The 20,601-nt window shown below is 41.8% G+C and overlaps 1 protein-coding gene across 25 annotated transcripts in view; it reads right to left on the reverse strand.

The window, feature by feature from the left end:
- LOC126038892 (zonadhesin-like) overlaps positions 1-20,601 on the reverse strand; it is a 151,880-nt gene that overhangs the window by 41,162 nt on the left and 90,117 nt on the right. For 14 of the 25 annotated variants that reach the window (XM_049801326.1, XM_049801328.1, XM_049801329.1 and 11 more), the window contains 9 exons: positions 20,371-20,512; positions 19,815-20,011; positions 19,638-19,716; positions 18,970-19,098; positions 15,810-18,180; positions 15,424-15,709; positions 14,449-15,003; positions 14,047-14,151; positions 4,620-4,698 (listed from right to left, as the gene is read on the reverse strand). In XM_049801326.1, coding sequence (XP_049657283.1) covers positions 18,137-18,180; positions 18,970-19,098; positions 19,638-19,716; positions 19,815-20,011; positions 20,371-20,512 — 591 coding nt within the window. In that variant the 3' untranslated portion in view covers positions 4,620-4,698; positions 14,047-14,151; positions 14,449-15,003; positions 15,424-15,709; positions 15,810-18,136. Of the gene's footprint in view, positions 1-4,619; positions 4,699-13,876; positions 13,952-14,046; positions 14,152-14,448; positions 15,004-15,423; positions 15,710-15,809; positions 18,181-18,969; positions 19,099-19,637; positions 19,717-19,814; positions 20,012-20,370; positions 20,513-20,601 lie in introns of those variants that run through there. The other 11 variants (XM_049801308.1, XM_049801314.1, XM_049801313.1 and 8 more) reach the window with 11 other exon arrangements.

Genomic DNA, 20,601 nt, shown 5'->3' on the forward strand with positions numbered 1-20,601 from the left:
CAGACTAACACATTTCAAATACCTGTTCAGTTTTGATAAACACATCTTGAAAACCAAGACACAACCAGTCAATTTGAACACTTTGAGATACCAAATCCAATACTCACTTTCCAAAGGCCACAATTTCTATGGCAAAACAGACCTCAGTGTGCATTAGATAGGTGCAGTTAAAGTTCTGTTTGAAACCAGGTCTTTAATATGGTCATTTTAGCAAGAACCAGTAGGTACCACATCTTGTTTAGACAAAGACTTTACAAATTTTAAAGCAAATGATAAATAATGTATGTTGATATTTCACATTTAAATGCAAGTCTAGACAAGCTTTAGAGAACAGGGACAGAAAGAGAACTCCTGTTGCAGCAAATGGCAAGAAGGATTGCCAACATGAAAGAAATAAAGAGAAGAACTGAGGGAGGGGAAAAAGAAGAGTGTTCTCCAGCCTAAAGACTGCCTGTTCCCCAAAGTCCACACCCATATGTGCTAGAAACTACTTTGCAATTTGTGAGTCTTCCTTCTCATAACTCCTCTCCTTAATACCTAGATGGGTATTACACTGAGTATCAATTACACCGGATATCAGTGTTTTTCACATCTAGACACAAAGGAGAGGAATTATAAAGGAAGGAGGAAGAGCAACAAAGAATAAGCACGTAAACAGTGGGTGAGTCCAAATTCCAAATATATGTGCTGCTTATAACTTGGTAACACAACCCTGTAACACACCAGCAAGTACGTGAGGCACCAAGCTGACTCGTTTCAACACCTTGTCATCTGTCAGTAGTCAGGACTGATTTGTCTTCTGCTTAAAAGACAGGAAATACATGAGGAGAAGCTATACAGGTGAGCAACATAACCCACTTTCCATTGTCTATAGATTTGCAGTCCTTAACCAAAACAACATGTTCAAACATAGACAGAAGAGGGAAGGGGGGGGGGGGGGCAGTTTTTGCACAATGTGGGGGCGGTTACTGCACAGAACCAGGAAAGAATATAGCTATGTTTGGTTTACTTCGAAAACAAAATACGTTTTCCTAAAAAAACTTGTGGGAATGATAACTGGAGAGGCTGTTCACTCATAGAATATACAAAATTCTAAAAGCATCGAGAAATGCAGTGGTTGCTCTGTAAAACCATCTAAAGAGTCTGTTTTCTCCCACTGGTCAAAGACCAGATCTACAAGAAATTTGTACAAAAAGAAATTTCTCTCGCTGTGCTCTAACTCCTGATACTTACCCACCTCATATACACATCACTCTGGAAGATTAGGAGAATACTATCTCTAAACACTGCCAGCCTGACTGCAGTTCTGTTTCTGGCCCTCCCTTTGTTACTTGGAGTACCTCAGCACCTCTGACTACATTCACAGTCAACATATCATTTTGCTGCTAAAGCAAAACAAAAACATACTTATGAAATTGTATACACAGAATCTCAGAATCTTGCAACACAGCAAAAGAGACTGACAAAACCACAGAGCTACAGAAGAGGAATTTTCCAGGATTTCAGAGCCAAGTGACAGTGTTATAACTGTAACACTGGAAGCTAATCCAGCTGCTTCATTATTTTTCTAGGAACATTATTCTTTTGCATATCACAAACCATTCAGGCTTCGTGTGACAAATGTATCCGCCCCAGTATCAGAGAGAACTTAGACACATAGATGTCCTTGGCTTGAAGAAGAGTCAAACAAAGAAATCAGTAGGAAACGAAGTAATGCAAGCTGGAAAAAACTCAACAGCAGACAGAAAAAAAAAAGTTTTGAGAAGAAAATTCAAAAGATGGATGTGATGCATCCATTTTAGCATCAACATATGCTCCTGAGAGAAGAGCAAAAGAATTCAGTTATAGTAATATCTGGAAAACTAGCAAATGTATGTCTCCCTGTCCCCTCTGTGCAAAAGTGAGTGGGGAGGAATTGCAGCATCACATTTCCCACATGTATAATCATTTTAGGGAAAAAAAGCCACCTAGATGATCAGTAACAGAGAAAAAAAAAAAAGTAAAAAGGCAGTGCATGGTCTGGAGCAAAAACCTGAAAACCAGCAATGACTCTGAAATAGTCTGCTCTGGTACCTCTAGGGTCAGTTTTGCTTTTAACAAGAGTCGCCAACAAATGCTCCTTTGCATTTCAAGTGTTGCTTTAGTTCAAAGCCCTCTTCAGAGGTTAACAGTAGGATGCAACCTAACAGCTCCATAGTTTGGCTGCCTATGACTCCACTGCACCAACATTTTCTTTGAGAGGACAAGATGTACTTTGCCATCTGTTTTACTGTATCAATGCCTGAGCAGAAAGTCCAAATCAGAGGTATGTAAAGCAACTGAAAAGACAAGTTAAGAAATCAGAAGACTAGCATCATTTCCAAGAAGGGTAAAGCCCATGAACACCTAAAAACAGATTCACTGTTTCTAAATCTAAGAGATTTTCCAGTATTACAAAAGATCTCAAAACCATTGAAGCAAAATGGACAAACAGGCCATAGGTGTGGAAGGAATGAATCCTACATTTGCTCACTGTCATGCATAATGTTTGTTAGAACTAGTAAGTCTGGGAATTACTGCATAGGACAAAACAGGTCATTGCATAACAGCACATGCGGGAAACAGCGGGTAGGACCTCCCAGTCCAGTATAACCATCCTTTGTTGACATCTAAGGCATGAGGTTATGGTATCTGATGCAAGCGAATGTGAAACTGTCCTCGACCACAGGCCTCATTTAACCCAACAAACTCAGAGAACGTTGCTGTACCCATCAAAGTTAAGACTATTCACAAGGAAAAGTGCAAAGAAGGTGGTACAATCCAGTTGCAAGCTGAAGTTACTCAAATACACACAGAGGCATCCCCCCTCCAATCTCATAATAGGTTATTAAGTGGCAATATCACACATCAATTCTTACACTTACTACTGCATCATTTATTCCATTTAATCTGTTTTGCAACCCATTTGTGAGCAGGTTAAAGATATTCACCATAGCATGGCATGGCATCTTCATGTTCTAGTGCCTCCCAAATCAAAAGTGTTATAGACATTCAGTTACATTCCAAACCGGTGCAGAATACACACACTGTAATCCACAATCTAAAAAACTGAGCTGGCAAGCTGCGAAGGAAGACAATTTACTTTCCTAATCAGGTCTATGTACTGCTTTTTTCATTTAGTCTTGCACGGTCTTTAACTTAAGGAGCCTTCAACCTTGTGTAGGTTTCTTACCACTCCATGCACACCATCATCATTGTTATTATCACTTGAGGGGTGAGAAAACATGTAGGAACCATAGGCATGGGCCATGAGAAATACTCCTGTGCTAAATACTAAAACAAAAAGAAAACATAATTCCTCCACTCAGTTCTTACTTGTAAATTCCTTTTATGAGTTCTGCAGCCTCAAAAGGAATAAACGTTGCTCTGCCTCAGTCAAGTAAGTAGCAATAACATGAAGGAGAGAAGCATATTTTGAACTGTAAGTTAATATACCTTCAAAGCAGGCTGTTTCTTTTGTGCCTACAACTATGTTGCGAGCACGCCAAGAGTTAATTTACTAGCTCATAAACTGAGAAATCCTTCTTTAACACAAAACTCTGCTTTCTTGCTCCAGCCTCAGCCAGACTAGACAGGTCAGATGTCCCTACTGATTACGCTAAACTTCACAGCTTTCCTTTACCTCCTTTTGCTTCTTTTAACAACAGCTTCTTTGCACAGTTTTCTCTAGTTCAAACCAGCTCTCACCATCTCCCCCCCTCCTACCTCCAAAAAACCCAAACGCCTTTCCCCTTTCACCTGCTATGGTACTAGAGAACTCCTGCATTCTGGTCAAGAGGCAAGCAAGATGAAAAGGGAGAGCTGGCTTAAGGCAAAGCGCTACTCTGCAGTAAAGGAGAAAGGGAGAATTTAAGGATGGCAAAAACTGCTGTGCAATGCAGTATGTGAAAAGCTATTTAGGTAGGCAAATTGTACTAGTTTCTCTGTCAGGTTTGTCTCGTGGTCTTGCTAGTATGTTGATCAAAAATTTACTCATAACAAGTCTTCATACTAGAGTTAGACAGTGGGATTTTATATTATACTTCCTAACGCACATATTTTGAAAAAGTCAGAGTTATGAGCAATTTATCTTGGGGTGAGTCAAGCTTCAAGATGGTAACAAACAATAATACCTACCTCTTACCATAAGTGTGTAAGAGCTAAAGTTCTTATGTGTTGCAGGTCTGAATTTTCGCTTATGCTCAAACACAAAACTGATTTTGGCCGCAACAGAAGACACGCACATAATATTGAAGTGTAGTATGTAGACTTTCCAGTGACGACTATATGTAGAGCACACTACCTTCTCTGTAAAGCAGTTTTGTAGACCTCATAGGATACTCATCCCCTCTCAAAATGACTAGCAACTAGAAATTCTCAGTATTACATTTTTAACCACATAATACAATGCAAGAGCTGAAGAATTGTTTGAGAGAGCTTGCGATGCTGACATTTCAGTGAAGACCGGAGGGATACAGAGTCAAGACTTGTACTCCTATGAGGTGGGGAGAGTGTGTTCACTGTCATTAACTCCTAGGCAGGGTTTGCATTTTGAAACAAAAACAGTAGCAAAATTATACAGTGAAAACTGTTCTTATTACCTTTTCCTGCGGCACCGCCTCTAGTGCAAGGAACCCCTTCAGCAGACAGCATGACACTGCAGGCCCATGTGTATCTCCACTAGAAGAGGAAGGAAAACACAGAAATTAATCTTCTCCTGCAAACATCTGCAGACAGCTGCTGTTCCCACTACAGCGGCAACACTTACTGAAAATAGAAATGATCACAGTGATGCTAGAAAGACACACCCAACTCACAGTCCCTTTATTCTTGTAATTCAAGAGATTACTGCTGGTGCACCACCACACAAAGAACTCTGGGCTGGCTACTCATGAGGGTAACAAATTCTCACGGGCCTTACTGCAGATATGTCACGTGGCAAAATAAACTCACGTAAACATGTATGTAAGCCACAAGGAAAAAGACAACCTTATGCTTACAGAGTATGATTACGGTACCACTCTTGGGCCTTGACACAGTCTCAGAAATTTCTTTAGCATTACACAGTTTAAGGCATCCTGATTTAGAGAGACCCCAATGATTTGTTCCAGCCTCATTCTCTGACAAAAACTCTCAGACATTGTTAAGCTGGCTGCATTAATTTGTTCTGATACTAGAGATTTTCACAGAGGAAAAACACCCTCTCCTAAGTCATGCCCTATTACACTTGCTTTAACCAGGTCAGTTCATGAACTTTTTCCAAAACAGTATTTTGCAATGACTGAAAAACTAGTCCAGACCCACCAGTGTGAAAGATGCCCTGGGAGCAGATATTTTTTGGCAGCACTGTACACCCCATAATCACTCAATCCATCTAATTCCAGGTAACAGCACCAGAAAGCACAATGTAGTTTGCATTCATAATGACACTCAATTTCTTGCACAGACTGTAATTGAGTTCCCTTCCACTCCACATTGTGAAGTTTATTTTTAAACTGAAGGAAGAGTTTTAATATGAAGGTGCAAAATCTGAGGCCATAAATGAAAACCAAATAAACATAGAAATGCTGGATGCAAAGGTATTTACCCCCAGCAGTTGTCTACCTAGCAGATTCTCTGGACTAACCATAATTCCCACAGCAACATGAGCTACCATTTGTTACCTGCGAGATGCTATCTTCAAAGCTCATTTGGCATCATTTAAATGCTCACATTACAAAGCATGCTATTTAGGAAGCAAAGCTCAGCTGGAATCAACTTTAGCTGGTTTTGATGCTGCTAACCCCTTGTAGTGTTTTGCTAGGAATTTCAAGCAGAAGTCCCACCAGCCCAGTCAGAGCAACAGAGTGTGTTGGATTTAAGAACAAACATGAATTTTCTACCAGACCCGTATAGCAAAGCAGCAAAACCCCCAAACAGTTTAGAACTGTCTTTAACAACCTACTCTGAAACACCAATATGCTTTTCAACTAATGCCACTTTAATTGGAAAATGAATTGCAAGGGGCAATGATTCTTTCTGAAAAGACTAGAAGACCAATTCCTTCTGTCTTGTTTCATAAAAATTTCAAGCAAAAATTTAAACAAACGAGAGAAAGCACTGTTCTTTTTCCTGCAAAAGATAACAAGACCTCCAACAAATCTCTGTGAAAGTGAGCTTAAAAGCGTAACTGCTACGGGTTTAAGAACAGCAAGGTAGCCCACCTCCAGGAGCTGAGCCAGAGGCTACCTGAGCCTCAGGGAGCCACTGGGGAGCCTGGCAAAGCCACAGCTCTTCCAAGGGAAATATCCCGACCCCAGGATCCCCATGGGTACAGCTGGCTGGTGGCTGCCCATGGCTGGTGTTAGTCATGGGTAAAGACAGCTTGCATTCTATTTTTCCCCTGCATTCATGGGTAAGCAGAGAAACAAGGGCCCCAAGCTCAGAGGAACCACAGACACAGCCGGTCTCTCGCCAAGCCTTCCCTGAGGTGAAGCGCAGCCTCAGCTCTGCCACTGGTCCCCTCCGAACCCCCCAAGTGCTGCCCGAGGACTTACCGCAACCACAGCCCCAAAAGCACAACTTCAGCAGCACGGTCGAATATTCCTTGCCTACTCAGAGGTACGGCACAAACGAGTCTGTCCAGGGACACGGCACATGCCTGGACAATAACCCCACACAGCTGTGCCCAAAGCCTGATGAGAAAAGGGTGCACAGCTGCTCGTTAGGGTGGGCTGCCCTGCCCACCCACAGCCACCCCAGCTGGGGAGACACCTGCACCTACCACCTGCGTACTCCCGCACCCCCCCCCACGCAGGCAAGTTTCTCAGTGACATGTTTTGCTAAATAAACGCACTTTGGAACAGATGCATTTCAGTATTTATACTCCTAGAACATCCACGTTATTAACTGAAGAAAGCTAGGCTTTGACATCCAGTATGAACAAAGAACTTCCTAGAAGGAGGGAGCAGTGCACCTAAGTCTGTTCCCAATCAGCACTAAGAAGGCAGCAACATGTGTGAAGGCCACAGAGATGGGCAATAAGCAAACACAGCCTCCAATTCTGCAGGGGATGTGTTTAACTCCCTGCAGGCAGACAGCCCTGCTGAAGCTGTCTGCAAGCACAAAACCAGACAACGCGCACCTGCAAGACTTGCAGCCATAAAGTACAATCTTTTCTGTGTTCCCAAGAGCTTCTAAGATGAATGTGACAAATACTCTTCAGGACAAGAAACATGCACTTAGATGTAAAATAGGCAGAAAAGATAAAACACAGTAAAAATGGTAACAGATTTCTCTGCTGAATGAAGTGGGTTTGACAACTATGAAATCTCTCCCCTGCAAGTCAACAGACCCACGTGCTGTCACGGTACCTGAGGTCTGTTCGACTTAACTGATCCTTTTTTAAACACAAAGAAAAATATTGATTTTTTAACAACTATGATACAAATAGCACGGCCTTGAAATTTCACACACAACTCAACTATTGCCAAGCCTCTTTTCCTCCAAATTTTCTCCCAAGAAAAAGTCTGCAACTGGCCCATTTGTACACTGCAGGGGAACCCCACTGTTAGATTAATAAACATTTGGCCCAATCTCATTCCAATCTCAATGGGAAAAGCACCTACTGTCATGAGGCAAGAAATGCCCTAACCTAAAACTGTCTTGACAATAAAAATATTGGAAGCGATTGCATTATTTATTTTTCCAACCTAGGAATTCTTCAGTCATTCAGCACTTCTGTACCACTGTTCCAGCCCTGCATAGTCTCCATACTTCTCCAGCCACCACTCTCGTAAAACTGGAAAACAGACAACTCTTTGGGCTATGCAACTGAGAACCTACAAGAAAAACCACATTGTTCTGTACAAGCCTAGCCTCTTAAGCAGAAATTCCTATGCTGTCAGTCTGCCAGGTGTGAAGCCCTGTAAGAAGGCTTCACCACCCTAGACCAGGCTTTCCAATGGAGCAACTGGTACCTATACACATTGCTTCCTACACTGGTGCAATAATCTTGGCTGCTGGCCTTATTTAGACCAGTACATCAGTTTGCATTACATACTCAGAAACTATTCCGATTTTCTTTCATAGGTAGCACTAATGCTTTCAGGGTTGCATCCCTCTGGAATCTCTGCTCGGCCTTGCATTAAGCGTCACTGTACACTACTCTGTGAATTCAAGAAGTTAACTGAAAACTGGCAAGATCTTCCACAGATCCGCAGTTTGGTGGCAAAAAAAAATAATTAAAAAAAAAAAAATCGCACAGCAGACTTTAGAAGATCTTGCATGACTACAATACCTAGTTGTCTGTCTTGAATAATGGATTTACAGGATCAGGCTGCTACACAAGTGATTGAATAGAAGAAAATACACCATACGTATCTTTGTGAAAAGATCTAAATACCTAGAATAGTCCCTGGCTGAAAGGAAAATACGCTTCCAAACAAGAATTAATTTTCTAAATAAGAAACTTCTCTCTCTTCCTCAAGATTCTCTCACTCAGCTCCCCTCTTCCCTAGATGCACTGGCCTTCTGTTAAATCCGCATTATGTGAGGCAGGCTGGTCTTAACACACTGGCCAACAGCACACTGAAAGAATCCCCTGTAACTGTCCCTTCTAGCCTGTGACAGGGACAGAAAGGGGACACAGCTCAGCACCATGCCTTTGAAAGGGCTTCCCCAATAACAGGTGTCCCTCAGCTGTAAGAGCTGGTATGACCTTTGTTTTAACTGTAGAAAAACAAATTATTTTGTGCAAAACAGACAAACAAAAAAAATGCTGGCACCAGCAGGGAAGTACTCTTACTCTTTCCGAGTAAGGAGAATGCACTGGTACCAGCAGGGAAGGAGGAGAGACTGCATGCACAGATTAACTGTGCTCTCTTCTCTGCTGGTACGAGCAGATCCTCTCACCTCTATGTACCACCACTGCCCCAGGCTCTGATACCTCTCTGGTCCCTCCCTGTCACGCAGGCTGAGTCAGCAGAAGTGAAGTTCCAGCAGCATAGAAGAATTTTGGTTTCTAAGTACTACCTTATCAAGACAAAAAATTTGAGGACATGACTTTGCAGACCTGAAAAAGGGCAAGAGCCAAAGCAATGGCAACCTCGGCCAAGAGGTACACAGCAACAGATCACAAAGTTGACAATAAAACCTTGCAGAAAACAACCTGAAGACCCCAAAAGCTTCTGCAAACTCCCTTAGTCAAAAAGAGCTAGCAGAAGATTCAGGTTATTACTTTAAGCAACAGAACACTGAGACAGCCCAAAAAAAGACAGTGCAGGGACATCTTCTCACTTTATTCCAATCTCAAAGCGCCAGTCCCTAAATTACACCGATCTAGTAACTTCCGTTGGATCTCATCCGATCACTTTGACCATATTCACTGATCCTAGTAAACCAAATCTCCTATCCATGAAGACCTTTTTCCACATGCAGGGTTTTGTTTTGGTGGGTTCTCCCCCCTCCCCCCCAAATAAAATCACCCCCAAAAGAGTCACCTGAGGGCAAAGTACATTTCAAATGTAATTTCCTATGGGACTGTAACAGAGAATAACTGAAGTCCAAATAGGGATTTTATCTCAGAAAAATTTATCTGCTTCTTTCTGCTACATAAATAAGGTGCCTGTGATCTGAAAGGGCTCAAAACCAGCCTTTTTATGAGTTCTGAAAGTTAACATACTGTCACACAAAGAAATATTCACTGGATGTGCTGGTGAGGAGACTGCTAATGTTCAATACTACTCTGCACTAGGACTTCCATCTAAGGAGATCCATGTGCCTTCTAGAATAGGAGGCCTCAATTCCTCCAAGATTTGGAGAAGCAACCTGATATTTTCCACCAAGGTTCAAAAGACTCCCAAAGCACAAACATCAAGAGATTTACCTGATGTAATGTTGTCAGCTGGCTCCGTTTACCTAAAAACCAGTTGTGGAGAAAGGAGAGCATAAACCTATGCTAATAGCCCAAACAACCTCAGCCCTGATTTTCCACTGAGGTCAAGAGACTTCCAAAGCACAAACATTGACAGATTTACCGCTAATCATTTCACAGCAGAATTAGATAAAAGCAGCTGCTTGTAGCAACTTCCCTATTTACATATACAAGTCCTCATGTGAGGTCAGAAGCACACTGCTGTTGTACTATTTCTTTTCAGGCTTCCAGGTCAGTCATTCTGGGAAATGTGTAGGGCTTTCTCCATCTTAATTCTCTCCACTCCTTTGCCATGGTGGGAGCAGCACAGCCCTAGCTGCAACTAGTCTCTTCTCTTCATTGTGGCTAAATGGAAGTTTGCTTTAAATTGCCAGGGGGCTTATAGTCAGGTCTGCTAGATTAGGCTTCAATTGCTCTATAGCTCTGTCTGGAATGGCCAGAGATGAGCTACTTTTCTCCAAAGTTCATTAGATCCTGAACAGACAGAATGTTCCCAAGACAAATCTCCTCCCAGTTCCCAGCTAGCCAGCTGCAACTGAGCTTTCTTCACAGGGTACACACCAGGGCAGGTCAACTGGGGTGCAGGAGAACTGCCCCCTGCTCCCCCTTAGCATCACTCAATAAAGTATGAATGGTAACTCAAAGGGGAAGTAGCCGCTTGGCTTCACAGCCTCCTGTTCAGATTGCAGCTGGATCCAGCTTGCTTGGTGCTGAGATTAAACGCTTCCACAAGGTGAGTTTCTCCTTGAGTCCAGGATCTACACAATGCAGTCTCAAATTTCCTCCCAGTCCAGAAGGTGGATGTGGTGGTAAGAAAAAAAACCACAAAAGAATAAAACCTGAAGGGAGTGATTCTCCTGTGCAAATACTTCCTTTCTGAGCTTAGCTAAGAGTTTTGGAACTGCAGTTTGCTAAGAGAGGGTGGAGAAGCCAAGGTAAGCAAAGGATTTATAACTCTGCAAAGTCTTCCTCGTTCTCAGTTACTGCTGACCTACAAAACACAGGTAAATACACTGCAGGAAAACTTCTTAAGGTGGTGAATCATTGATGGGGGACATTTGCTGATAGAGTTACTATGGATCAAGTAACATTTACATCTTAAATTTAAAATTATTTCTCCAGGACAGAGTTCAAGGACTGTTTACCTAGTGTACATCACTTCTTCGCTAGAAGAGAAAAAATTAACTCTGGCTTCTCTGACAAGACCAAAAAAACCCCCATAGGTCCTGACCTCATTAATAGCAAAATATATCGAAATTTCACTTAAGTGGAATAAATCCGACTTCACAGCAGCATGTGATAAGAGAAGACTGTGTCTCTTTGTAGTTCCAGTTCCCAACTTCTGCAGCAGTACTGTAATGTAAATCCAAACCACAAATATCCACTTTTTCCTCTGATCTCACCCCTGGTATCATCTGTGAGCATATTTGTTATCTGGCCCTTTTCCAAAAAGCTGTTAGCCCAGGATCTACATGTAGGACTGTGGTAATTCACCCCTCCTGCCTTCTAACATTACAGTATAGCTCAGTCTGTGGATCCTAAAGAGTTTGGTGCTTCAGGCAAGCTGCTTTTGAAAACAGTTTCTTACACCTGCCAAAAAGCAACTGGCCTCAACGTCCAGCATTACAAGAGATCTTCGACCTATACAGCACGTTGACTTGCTTGTTGACCGCAACCCAGTTATCAGCTAGTACCTCCCCAGCACTGTTTACAAAGGCCACCCTGTCAGACCTACGCACAATGGCTCTCCAGTAGAATTTAGTAAGAGCTGGGCACCTGGAAAGCACCAGCTTTTTTTAATGCCACGTTCTTCACTTTATCTATGTTTGGCTTGGCAAATTTGCTCCAAGAAATAGGCTTGTTAGCAGCTCTACTCTCAATAAGAATACCACAGGTGCACACTTGGTATGGTTCTGGAACTACAGAATTGTTTGCTTTGTTGCTCAAAGGTATATGTAGGAGTGATGGCCTGCAGCAGATTTCTCACAGAGAACAGCGCATATTTTGTGCTATTTTGGGCTTTGATTTGTCAGAACTTACACTGGCTGACAGATGGGTGAGGGGGAGATTGGGAATCAATGCCTGTTGCTTTTGATAGACACAAGTAGATTTTCCAGGTGTCTCTTTTTCAGGGACTAATACTACCAGTCAGTAAAAGGTAACAAGGAAAACCAAGTTTCCTCTTCCTCAATTCAAGTTTCTTCCAGTTCTTCTAATGACTGGACTGGATACCTGACTGACCTTAAGACAAGATATTGTCCTTAATTTATGAAGTCATCTTGTCTATCTGCTACTCTTTCAGGGTTATCTGTTTTCTTTCCTAGGAAAAACTAGCGGGGGTATCTATTCCCTTCATCTGATTTTCATTTTCTCAGACCCTTTGCAAGACTGAATTCTATAAGTTCAAGAGAAAACAGAGACCTCCCACCGAAGTAACTGTTATTTCTGATGCTACCTTACAAAAAGACCACGTCCCAACAAATTTTAAGATCTCCACAAATCCAAAGCAGACACCACTTTTGCACTTCTTTAGTATCAGTGCAATCTCATTTTGTAGCTCCATTGCTTCATGTCTTTTGCAAGTGCAATCAACAATACAGTGAGTCAGTAACATGATCTATGGTGACCATTCCTGTATCACTGTCTTTTGCAAGTGCAATCAACAATACAGTGAGTCAGTAACATTATCTGTGGTGACCCTTACTGTATCACCAAAGTACTACAATGTCTTAGTACTTCTGCAAATATCACAGAAAAGAGATGCTACCTGCTGGATTCCAAGTATGCGTTAAAATATGTCAGAAAAAATGACACACATAGAACTGGTGTTATACTGAATGGATATGAAGCAGAGGAATACAGTGTCTCCATAAGCACAGATTTTCTCCTTGAATTTAACAGAAATTAGTTGCTGCTTTTACTTTCAAAGCCAGGAGTAGGAATTTGAATTGCTGGGTGACCAAGATGGGCTGAGCATCGGTTCTTTGTAGAAAATACAGACAATACTTTTCCATGACATGAACAGCTAAATACTTCCAGGATTGTCATACAGTTCTCACATAGACAGACACAGGTGAATTTCACTGCATGATTACCAGCATGTAGTGCAATCTTACTGGAGAGTCCCAACAGCCCTTACCTTATTTGAGGGCCACTGGTAGAAAATATATTTTGGAAATCTTTTTGTTTAAGTTGAAATACAATCAGCAACAGAAGAGTTGCATAAAACCAAGCATGGCAACTTTAAAACTGAATCTATCTGAGGTCAATGTACCACTGGGTGTTGTATAAAGAAAAGTTATATTCTGGCTGATTAGATTTTACAGGCCTTTTTTTTTTTTTTAAGAGGAACCTTGAAGAAGAAAGGTTCACCCATAGCTTTTACAAGATTATCTAGGTTTTTATACACGGTTTTAATATGTTTCTCATTGCGCTGTATACATACAAGTACTTAGCACAGCAAATCAGCAGGACTACTGATTCATCAGGTATGTGAAATATGGGACAGGGTCCATTCCATGGAATTACAACTCACCTGAGGAGTTATAAAGTTATTTATAAAAGCTAGTCAGTCAGGTAAAAGTTGAGATAAAAGTACTAAGGACTTGTTAATTGAATACTTCAACAATTCCAGAAATAAAACTACTGAGTTAAAGATGAACCAACCTGGGGCTGGAGTTTGTCCTTCTGCCAATTTCTGTGATGCACCATACAAGCCCAGTGTCTGCCAGGATCAAGGCTTCATTTGGCAAATTTATTAAGCATGTACCTGGCTTCAAACGGATTCACTGATAAACTAGCTCAGTGAGACTTTTCTCATAGAAATGAGCCATTTACTATTTCAGGCTTCTGGAAATAACCCAATAAATTCTTTCATCAAGAAATAAACCAACAAGCATAAAGATGGACTCCAAAACTCAGTATCAAGCAACTCCTTTGACTTGCCTTAATTAGAGTTTCTCAGTTTCTTTGGAAGGGGAAGCCACAGTTTCATTCTTGTTGCCCTGTGGTGAATGACTCCTGTTATGTGCAGTAAAAACACAATATGCTCACGGATAGGTGCTGGGGACTCAAAGAAAGGGTAAGCATTCATTTCATTGAGGTCAGGGGCTCACCTTCTGTGGATGGAACTTCCAAAAGCAAGATTGATTGTTTGCCATATTTCCTGGATTTCACTCTGGTAGGTGACACTCTTGAATCTTCCCACTTCCCCAGTCTAGCTGCAGAGAGAAGAGAAAAAGTAGCTGATAAGATCAACAGTAATTCTTGTACCTCCATACACACCATGTCATCTATGACTCCAGCACTTCACACACAATGGAAAGATACTAACAAGCATTTTCTTCACTAGTTAGTTTTAATTTCTTAGTTCTAGAAATAAGGATTTCCCATTTTGACTATAAATTAAACCCCTTCTTCAGGCTTTTATTCCTCCCCTAAGAGCACAGCTGATATGTTATTCTCTCCTCTCATGTTTGAAAACAAGATTACAGAAACATCTACTTCAGGCTACCTACCCAGGAACTTCGGAGCGACAACGCTGTGGTCTTTCAGCCATGGTGTAAAAACAGCTTCTTGGGAACCTTCATGTGCTGCAAGGGATAAAAGCATGGTATGAAAACCAGAAACTTTCAAAAGAACATTTCCTGGAGGTGGAACTGGGACCATCAGGAAATCTCTGTCCCACACTAAGGCAATCCTGACTTCCACCATTTTCAAAAGCAGCCTTAATTTCGGTGTCCAATTTCTGGTATCTTAGCTCTGTCTTCAGTAAGTGTTCAACTTCATTAGGTCCTATTGTCTCCGAGTGGAGCTAAGGATGATCAGAGGCTCAAGTTTGGAATCCAGAACAAAAATCCTCTTTAACTTTCAACCTTCACCTGTGTGTGGGTATTTCTTTAGCTACAAAGGAAAATAAAAGCATCTACAATACAGAGATTTGCAAATTTACATATGTGTGACTTTGAGTAGTACACAAAACTCTGTCTCACTCAGGAGCTGCGATGCATAGTGATCCTGATTCTGGAGCAAATTCTTCACCTGGCCATTCTCATCTGCCAATTCAATTTCACCTGTAACACACAGAAGTCTAGGTCAGGGTTCAATAGCCTGAAGCTACTAAGAGCTATGGCAATTAAATTCAAGACATGTGTCAGCTATGCAAAGGTTAATCCACATCTGAAAACCAGCTCAAAGTCTGGGTGCGTTTTCGTTGAGGACTATGATTCAGGACCATCTCTAAATAATTATCTGCCTCTCACCCTAGTGGTCAGTCAGCCAAGTTACATTGATGCATATGCTTTGTGTCAAGGCAAAAACTAGGTCATAAAACTCAGCGCAAACCTCTTTTGCTGTGGGATAAGCTGCCTCATAATACATTGCACTTGCTATGTCTAGGAGAACTCAATGAATAGCCGCTACAGTTTCGTTAATCAGTGGCAACTTGACAGGCTTAGTTAACATGACTGTATTCAAGGACTGAGTGTGAAAACCTGCAAAGAATCCGCCAGTAGATCTGGGTTGTTGGCATGTTTCATCACGTTGACATAGTAATGAAATCCTCATTGGAAAATAGCCATCTGAAAAAAATATCATTAGACATTTTCTTCTAACAGCATTTAAAAGCACTGTATCTATCTGTGTATATGTATAATGAGAGGCAAGGATTAACCAAGATAATGAGCGCATCCAGGGGCAGCCTCAGTAACTGCAACAAACACCATCAGGAACATTATCTGGCTTTTTTAACACACTGGGAGGCTTGACGATGGTTTCACGCTGGAAGACAGAATCAGCAGAAAACACCGAGCTCATTTCAGAACTCAGAACCACACAGCCATAAACCAAAGAGGTTCCTTCTCAGGGAACTCAACCGTACCTTCCTTCTCACAGCCACAGCAGTATTTGATGCTCTCCAAGAGAAGCTGAAATTTACACTGAATGTTCAAAAGGAGCTTTTCATTTTCTGTTAAGAGAGGCATAAGTCAAAGCAACTGAATAAAAATCAACAGCCCAGTGACCCTTCTCCAAATTCCAAATTAAGTGAACCTCCACTTGATTACTCTTATCAGCAGTCTCAGGTAAATGGCACCCTCCCAAATGTGAGGGGACTTCACAGCTACTCCAGACAGCACTGGACTCCTGGAAGATTCCATAGACCACTAGAAAAAGAGCTATCAACAGTAAATACTTCAGAAGTAGAACAAAACCAATGGTTGCACCAATCCTCTTTTTATTTGTTCTTTCCAAGGAACTATTAACAGGGTATGAAAAGAAACATTGTGTGAAACTCTGGTCTTTTTATTTATATTTTTTGCTTCTATGGGAAAAAAGACACAAAACATTCTGAAACTCAAGAATGTTTACTTATAACTGAAGTGTACTTGTTAAGAAAACCACAGCGGGGAAAAAAAGAAAACGTCTAGCAAAATTCCATACAAATATCTTTGTTTTGATCTAAAACAAAAAATTGTTTGAATTTGAAAACTGTTACAATGAAAAATTTGACAAGTTTTACTTACTAGTGCCTTCCACCCTGCCTTTTACAAATGTGACCTGGAACCACAAGTCACAGAGAACTTTTATCACCTGTCTCAGTACGATGCTTCCCTGTGGATATTAGAGACAGCAATCACTGAAGACGCTTATCTCTGTCTAGTACTGTTATAAACATACCTGCTGATAACCTGAAAAAGAGAACAACATGGAGAGCAATGACAGTTTTTTCACTACTATATTCTAGAACAGGCAATCTATATTCTAGACCTACTACAGGTGTTTTGTAGTGTTTGCCTGTAGGTATGTTTTGCTTCCTAAAATCGTCCCATTTGCCCAAAGTCCCTTCAGAGTGTCAGCAAGTACCTAAATTCTCCCAAGGTGAAATTGCAAAGGAACCAAAACAAGTGTTTTGGTTTGGGGAGCAAGCTCAGAAAATGGGGAACCACCAAAATCAGTAGATGAAGGCAAAAGACCTTGCAGTTCCACTGGATCCACCAGAGATGCCAGTTACTGGAAGCAAACCCAAGAGCTTCTGTCTTAGCTCCTGGGCACTGAAGCCTCACTCTCTTAATACCGACTATAGTTATACAAAGGCAGGAAGAGTAAACACAGATTTGCGTCTAGGAACCGGGAAGGAGTGGGTTCACAGACCTCTTCACACATAAGCAATTCAGTCAATATTGCAGTGAGAAGAGAATAGGCTTTGCTGTTGGAAACACTTGGCTGAAGCCTACCTGTGGAGGTTGCCAACGTACTGTGCTGGCTCACAGTCAAGAGATTTTACATTGCTGTACTTCACCTGCAACTAAGGAATACTGCGCAGAAAGAGATGGAGCAAGTGTTCTGATTCTGCTCCTGTTCCACAGAAGCAAAGGCCATTTCACAGCCAGGCTCTCTTGGCATCCTGCAGACAGGCCAAAAGAGTAAGAATGGTATGAAGGATATTTTCAGTTTCAACATCAGGCTCCCAAAGCACTGGTCACCAGCTGCTATATTGATCCCTGCAGTCACCACTACAGGGAATAGTTTAAGTGTACTCTTTGCTCAAAAAATCACATCTCTAGAGACCTTCAAGGTCTCTACCAGCAGACCTTACAGAAATCAACACGAGTATATTGAAAACATGCACAGGCAATGTAGAGATGCTGGGCAAGGCTTAGAAGTATGGCTCTAAACTGTACTTGAAAAACCCTCACAAATATCCTTTGTATCCAAGATCATAAAATGCATTGATAAGTACGGGCTCTTATGCCAGCTGTGGCCTCACATGTTTTCTGCTTTACTGACTTAACAATGAAAATTATAAAATTATTAAACAATATCAAGAACCTCAGCTTCCTTCTCAAGCCTACAAGTTATTGATAATCCAAGGCAAGTGTGAAAGTATTTCAACCAGTTTAAGCAAACAGAATATGGATTATCCATTACATATTCTACCAAGTACATCTCTAACTAAATACTTAGCTATTCTCATACTTCAGGTACTGCAGCTCTGTCCGCAGGCGCACACACCCTCATCCCATTATCCACATTTAGCCATCGCCAAGGATAAGCTACGCTCCTCAAGGAAATGAGCTGGTGGCTGTTTTACTTTGCAGAAGGTGAAATACTTCTGCTTCTGTCTCTTCAATTCTCTAAGCAATGCAGCTCCTCTTTATTTCCAGCAGCAGAGCTTCATCCCTCTTTGTGGCCCAAGAATCCAGCAGCTCAGAAGAGGGCTGAGCTCCCCACGCCTGTTTGATGTTTGCTGTCTGTTACAGAAATTCAAAACAAAGGCAGAGCGTCAGTGGACAGCAGCAAGGGATTGCTATGCTACCACTATGGCAGCCTAGTCCAATGGGCAAAAAACCAGGACAGGATCTACTGCCAGCACTACACGTTGACTCAGTGACTCTAGAGCATGTGGCAAGCTGCATAGTGCACATTGATAGCATATTCAGGCCCTTGCAAAGCTCTTTGTATCTGAATTTCAAAATAATGCAAATGATCCACCCATAATTACATCAAAACCACACCATTAATAATTTCAAACTCTAAGCATCACAGTCTAAAAATTCAGCAACAGCTTGAGGAAAACACTCTGTTCAGAAGACATGCTTATTTTAACTCTTTGTTTATTTACTACTATAAAGCAGTACACATGAAGAGAACCAGCTGCCTTACTCTCTTGCTGGTAAATTGCTTCCTAAGATCACAGATTTTGGCTGTATTACAACATTTTCCCTGGAAACCTTTTGTGACGAACAGAAAAGCTCTAACAAATGAATTCATAAGAAACAAAAATCCTCCGTTTGTGTAAGTACCTGCTGAGAAGAAGAAGGAAACAAGTCTACACGTGTGAATTAGTCAAGCACTTTGGTCTGCTTATTGGCCTTCTAGTGACTTCTTTTTAAAGACCTGCAGCTCAACAGCAGACATTTGTGTGTGTGTTTTACCAAGGCACTAAAGATGAGAGACAACTTCTCTCGTCACATTTTGTAATCCCATATCCTATCCACTATAGGGAAACAGAAACTGCAATACAGGCTAAGATCCGTTACCCGTATTAAGGTCTGAAGGTTGCTGCAGATTCACCAATGCTTGCTTGATCTCACACAGAGTCTTGGCAAGGGGGGAAGCTGCTATCAGGCCTTCCACCTCCAACTCAGTCAGATAAGCCAACTGAAGACCTAAACGTGAAGAAAACGGGGGGGGGGGGGGGGGACGACTTTTAAGCCTAAAGGAAGAAGAGGCTCTTCATGTCTGGATGACTGCAACATACATGCTGCCACAAGGAAATACTGTGCTGAGCGGAGAGAATGCCTACCCAGAGTCTGTGAGGATCACGGAACTGATGGTACAGAATTTTCCTGACCTCCCCACATTAGCATTTAATTAGTATAGTAACACCTAATCTCTTCCCTACAGGTAGTCACCTAATATATAGCTGTAAAGGGTCTGTGGGGACAAAAGCTCCTTGACTTCCCTCTTACAGAACAATAGAGGAGGCAGAAGTGGCTTTCCTGAACTGGAAAGATTTCAATTGTCCACCTCAGCAAAAAAAATTTATCTGAAAGTAAGAGATAGCATAAACGGGAAAAAGGAGTTATACATTTGCTCTGTTAGCAAACATATATACTCTCTCTCAACCTTGACTTCACTGACTCAGCCTTCTGCTGTGATTGCTGAAAAGTACCCATGGCACCCACAACTAAGTCGCTGCCCTTACCATGTTCTTCATGTCCAGGGAAGCTGAAAAAAGCATCTTTCCTACTGAAGAGCTCATATTGCTGTGGCAGCTCACGATCCTGTGGGATAAAAAAGGTCCAAGAGTTAAAGAAACAGGCAAGTGGAAAAACTAGCAGAAAGGTGAGAGAGAGCCCAGCAACAGAAACCTGCAGCTTACCTGCCCTTTGACTACTTCTGATTTACTTCCACTGGCTAGGCTGTCCAGTGAGGGTACAACTGTCACCACATTCTGTCCTTGGACCTTCCGCTCCATTTCTCGTTTCACAGCTACATTCTTGTATAGAGCATTCTCAAGCAGCATTTCCAGAGCTTTCATTAACCGTGTTGCCTCTCGCCACGGAGCACCTAATGAACCTGACAAGCAATTTAAATGGACTTCTACAGAACCACATGAAGAACTGAAATGATCTCCAGAGTAAAACCAAGAGCAGGAACCTTTCTTTGGAAATTCCACAAGATGGTTCCAAGACGCCTCATGCTGTAACATTTCCGAACAACTCTGTGCTTACCCGTTCCTAAGCTGACAGACCTGTCTTCTCATGGAACTCACATGAAGACAGGCTGTCAGCTCTTACAGGAACTACGAGACGACTGGAAGACACAATCTTGTGGGATCTTTTTTCGTGTGTACAACCCATACTTTTTTTTAACTGGTCCACTGACACTACCCTTACACTCTGCTTCTCTCTTGCTCTGCACTCTGGTGCTCTCACCTGCTTGGAAGTTGTTGCTACAGCATTCATCACATTGTTCAATGCCCACTGCTGCCCGGCTGCTGTCTGCAGGTTTATGCCCACAAATCCTTTGCCTGGCAAAGATTTTCAGGCCTTCAGAGTCCAGTGCTTGCACCACGTCCTGTTTACAGAAAGCAGCAGTATTATATTCTGAAAACCTCACAACTCACCCATTCCACACTCTGCCTCTCATATCAAAACAGAGATTAG

The sequence above is a fragment of the Accipiter gentilis genome, chromosome 5, assembly GCF_929443795.1.
Source record: "Accipiter gentilis chromosome 5, bAccGen1.1, whole genome shotgun sequence".
In the NCBI taxonomy this organism is placed as follows: domain Eukaryota; kingdom Metazoa; phylum Chordata; class Aves; order Accipitriformes; family Accipitridae; genus Astur; species Astur gentilis.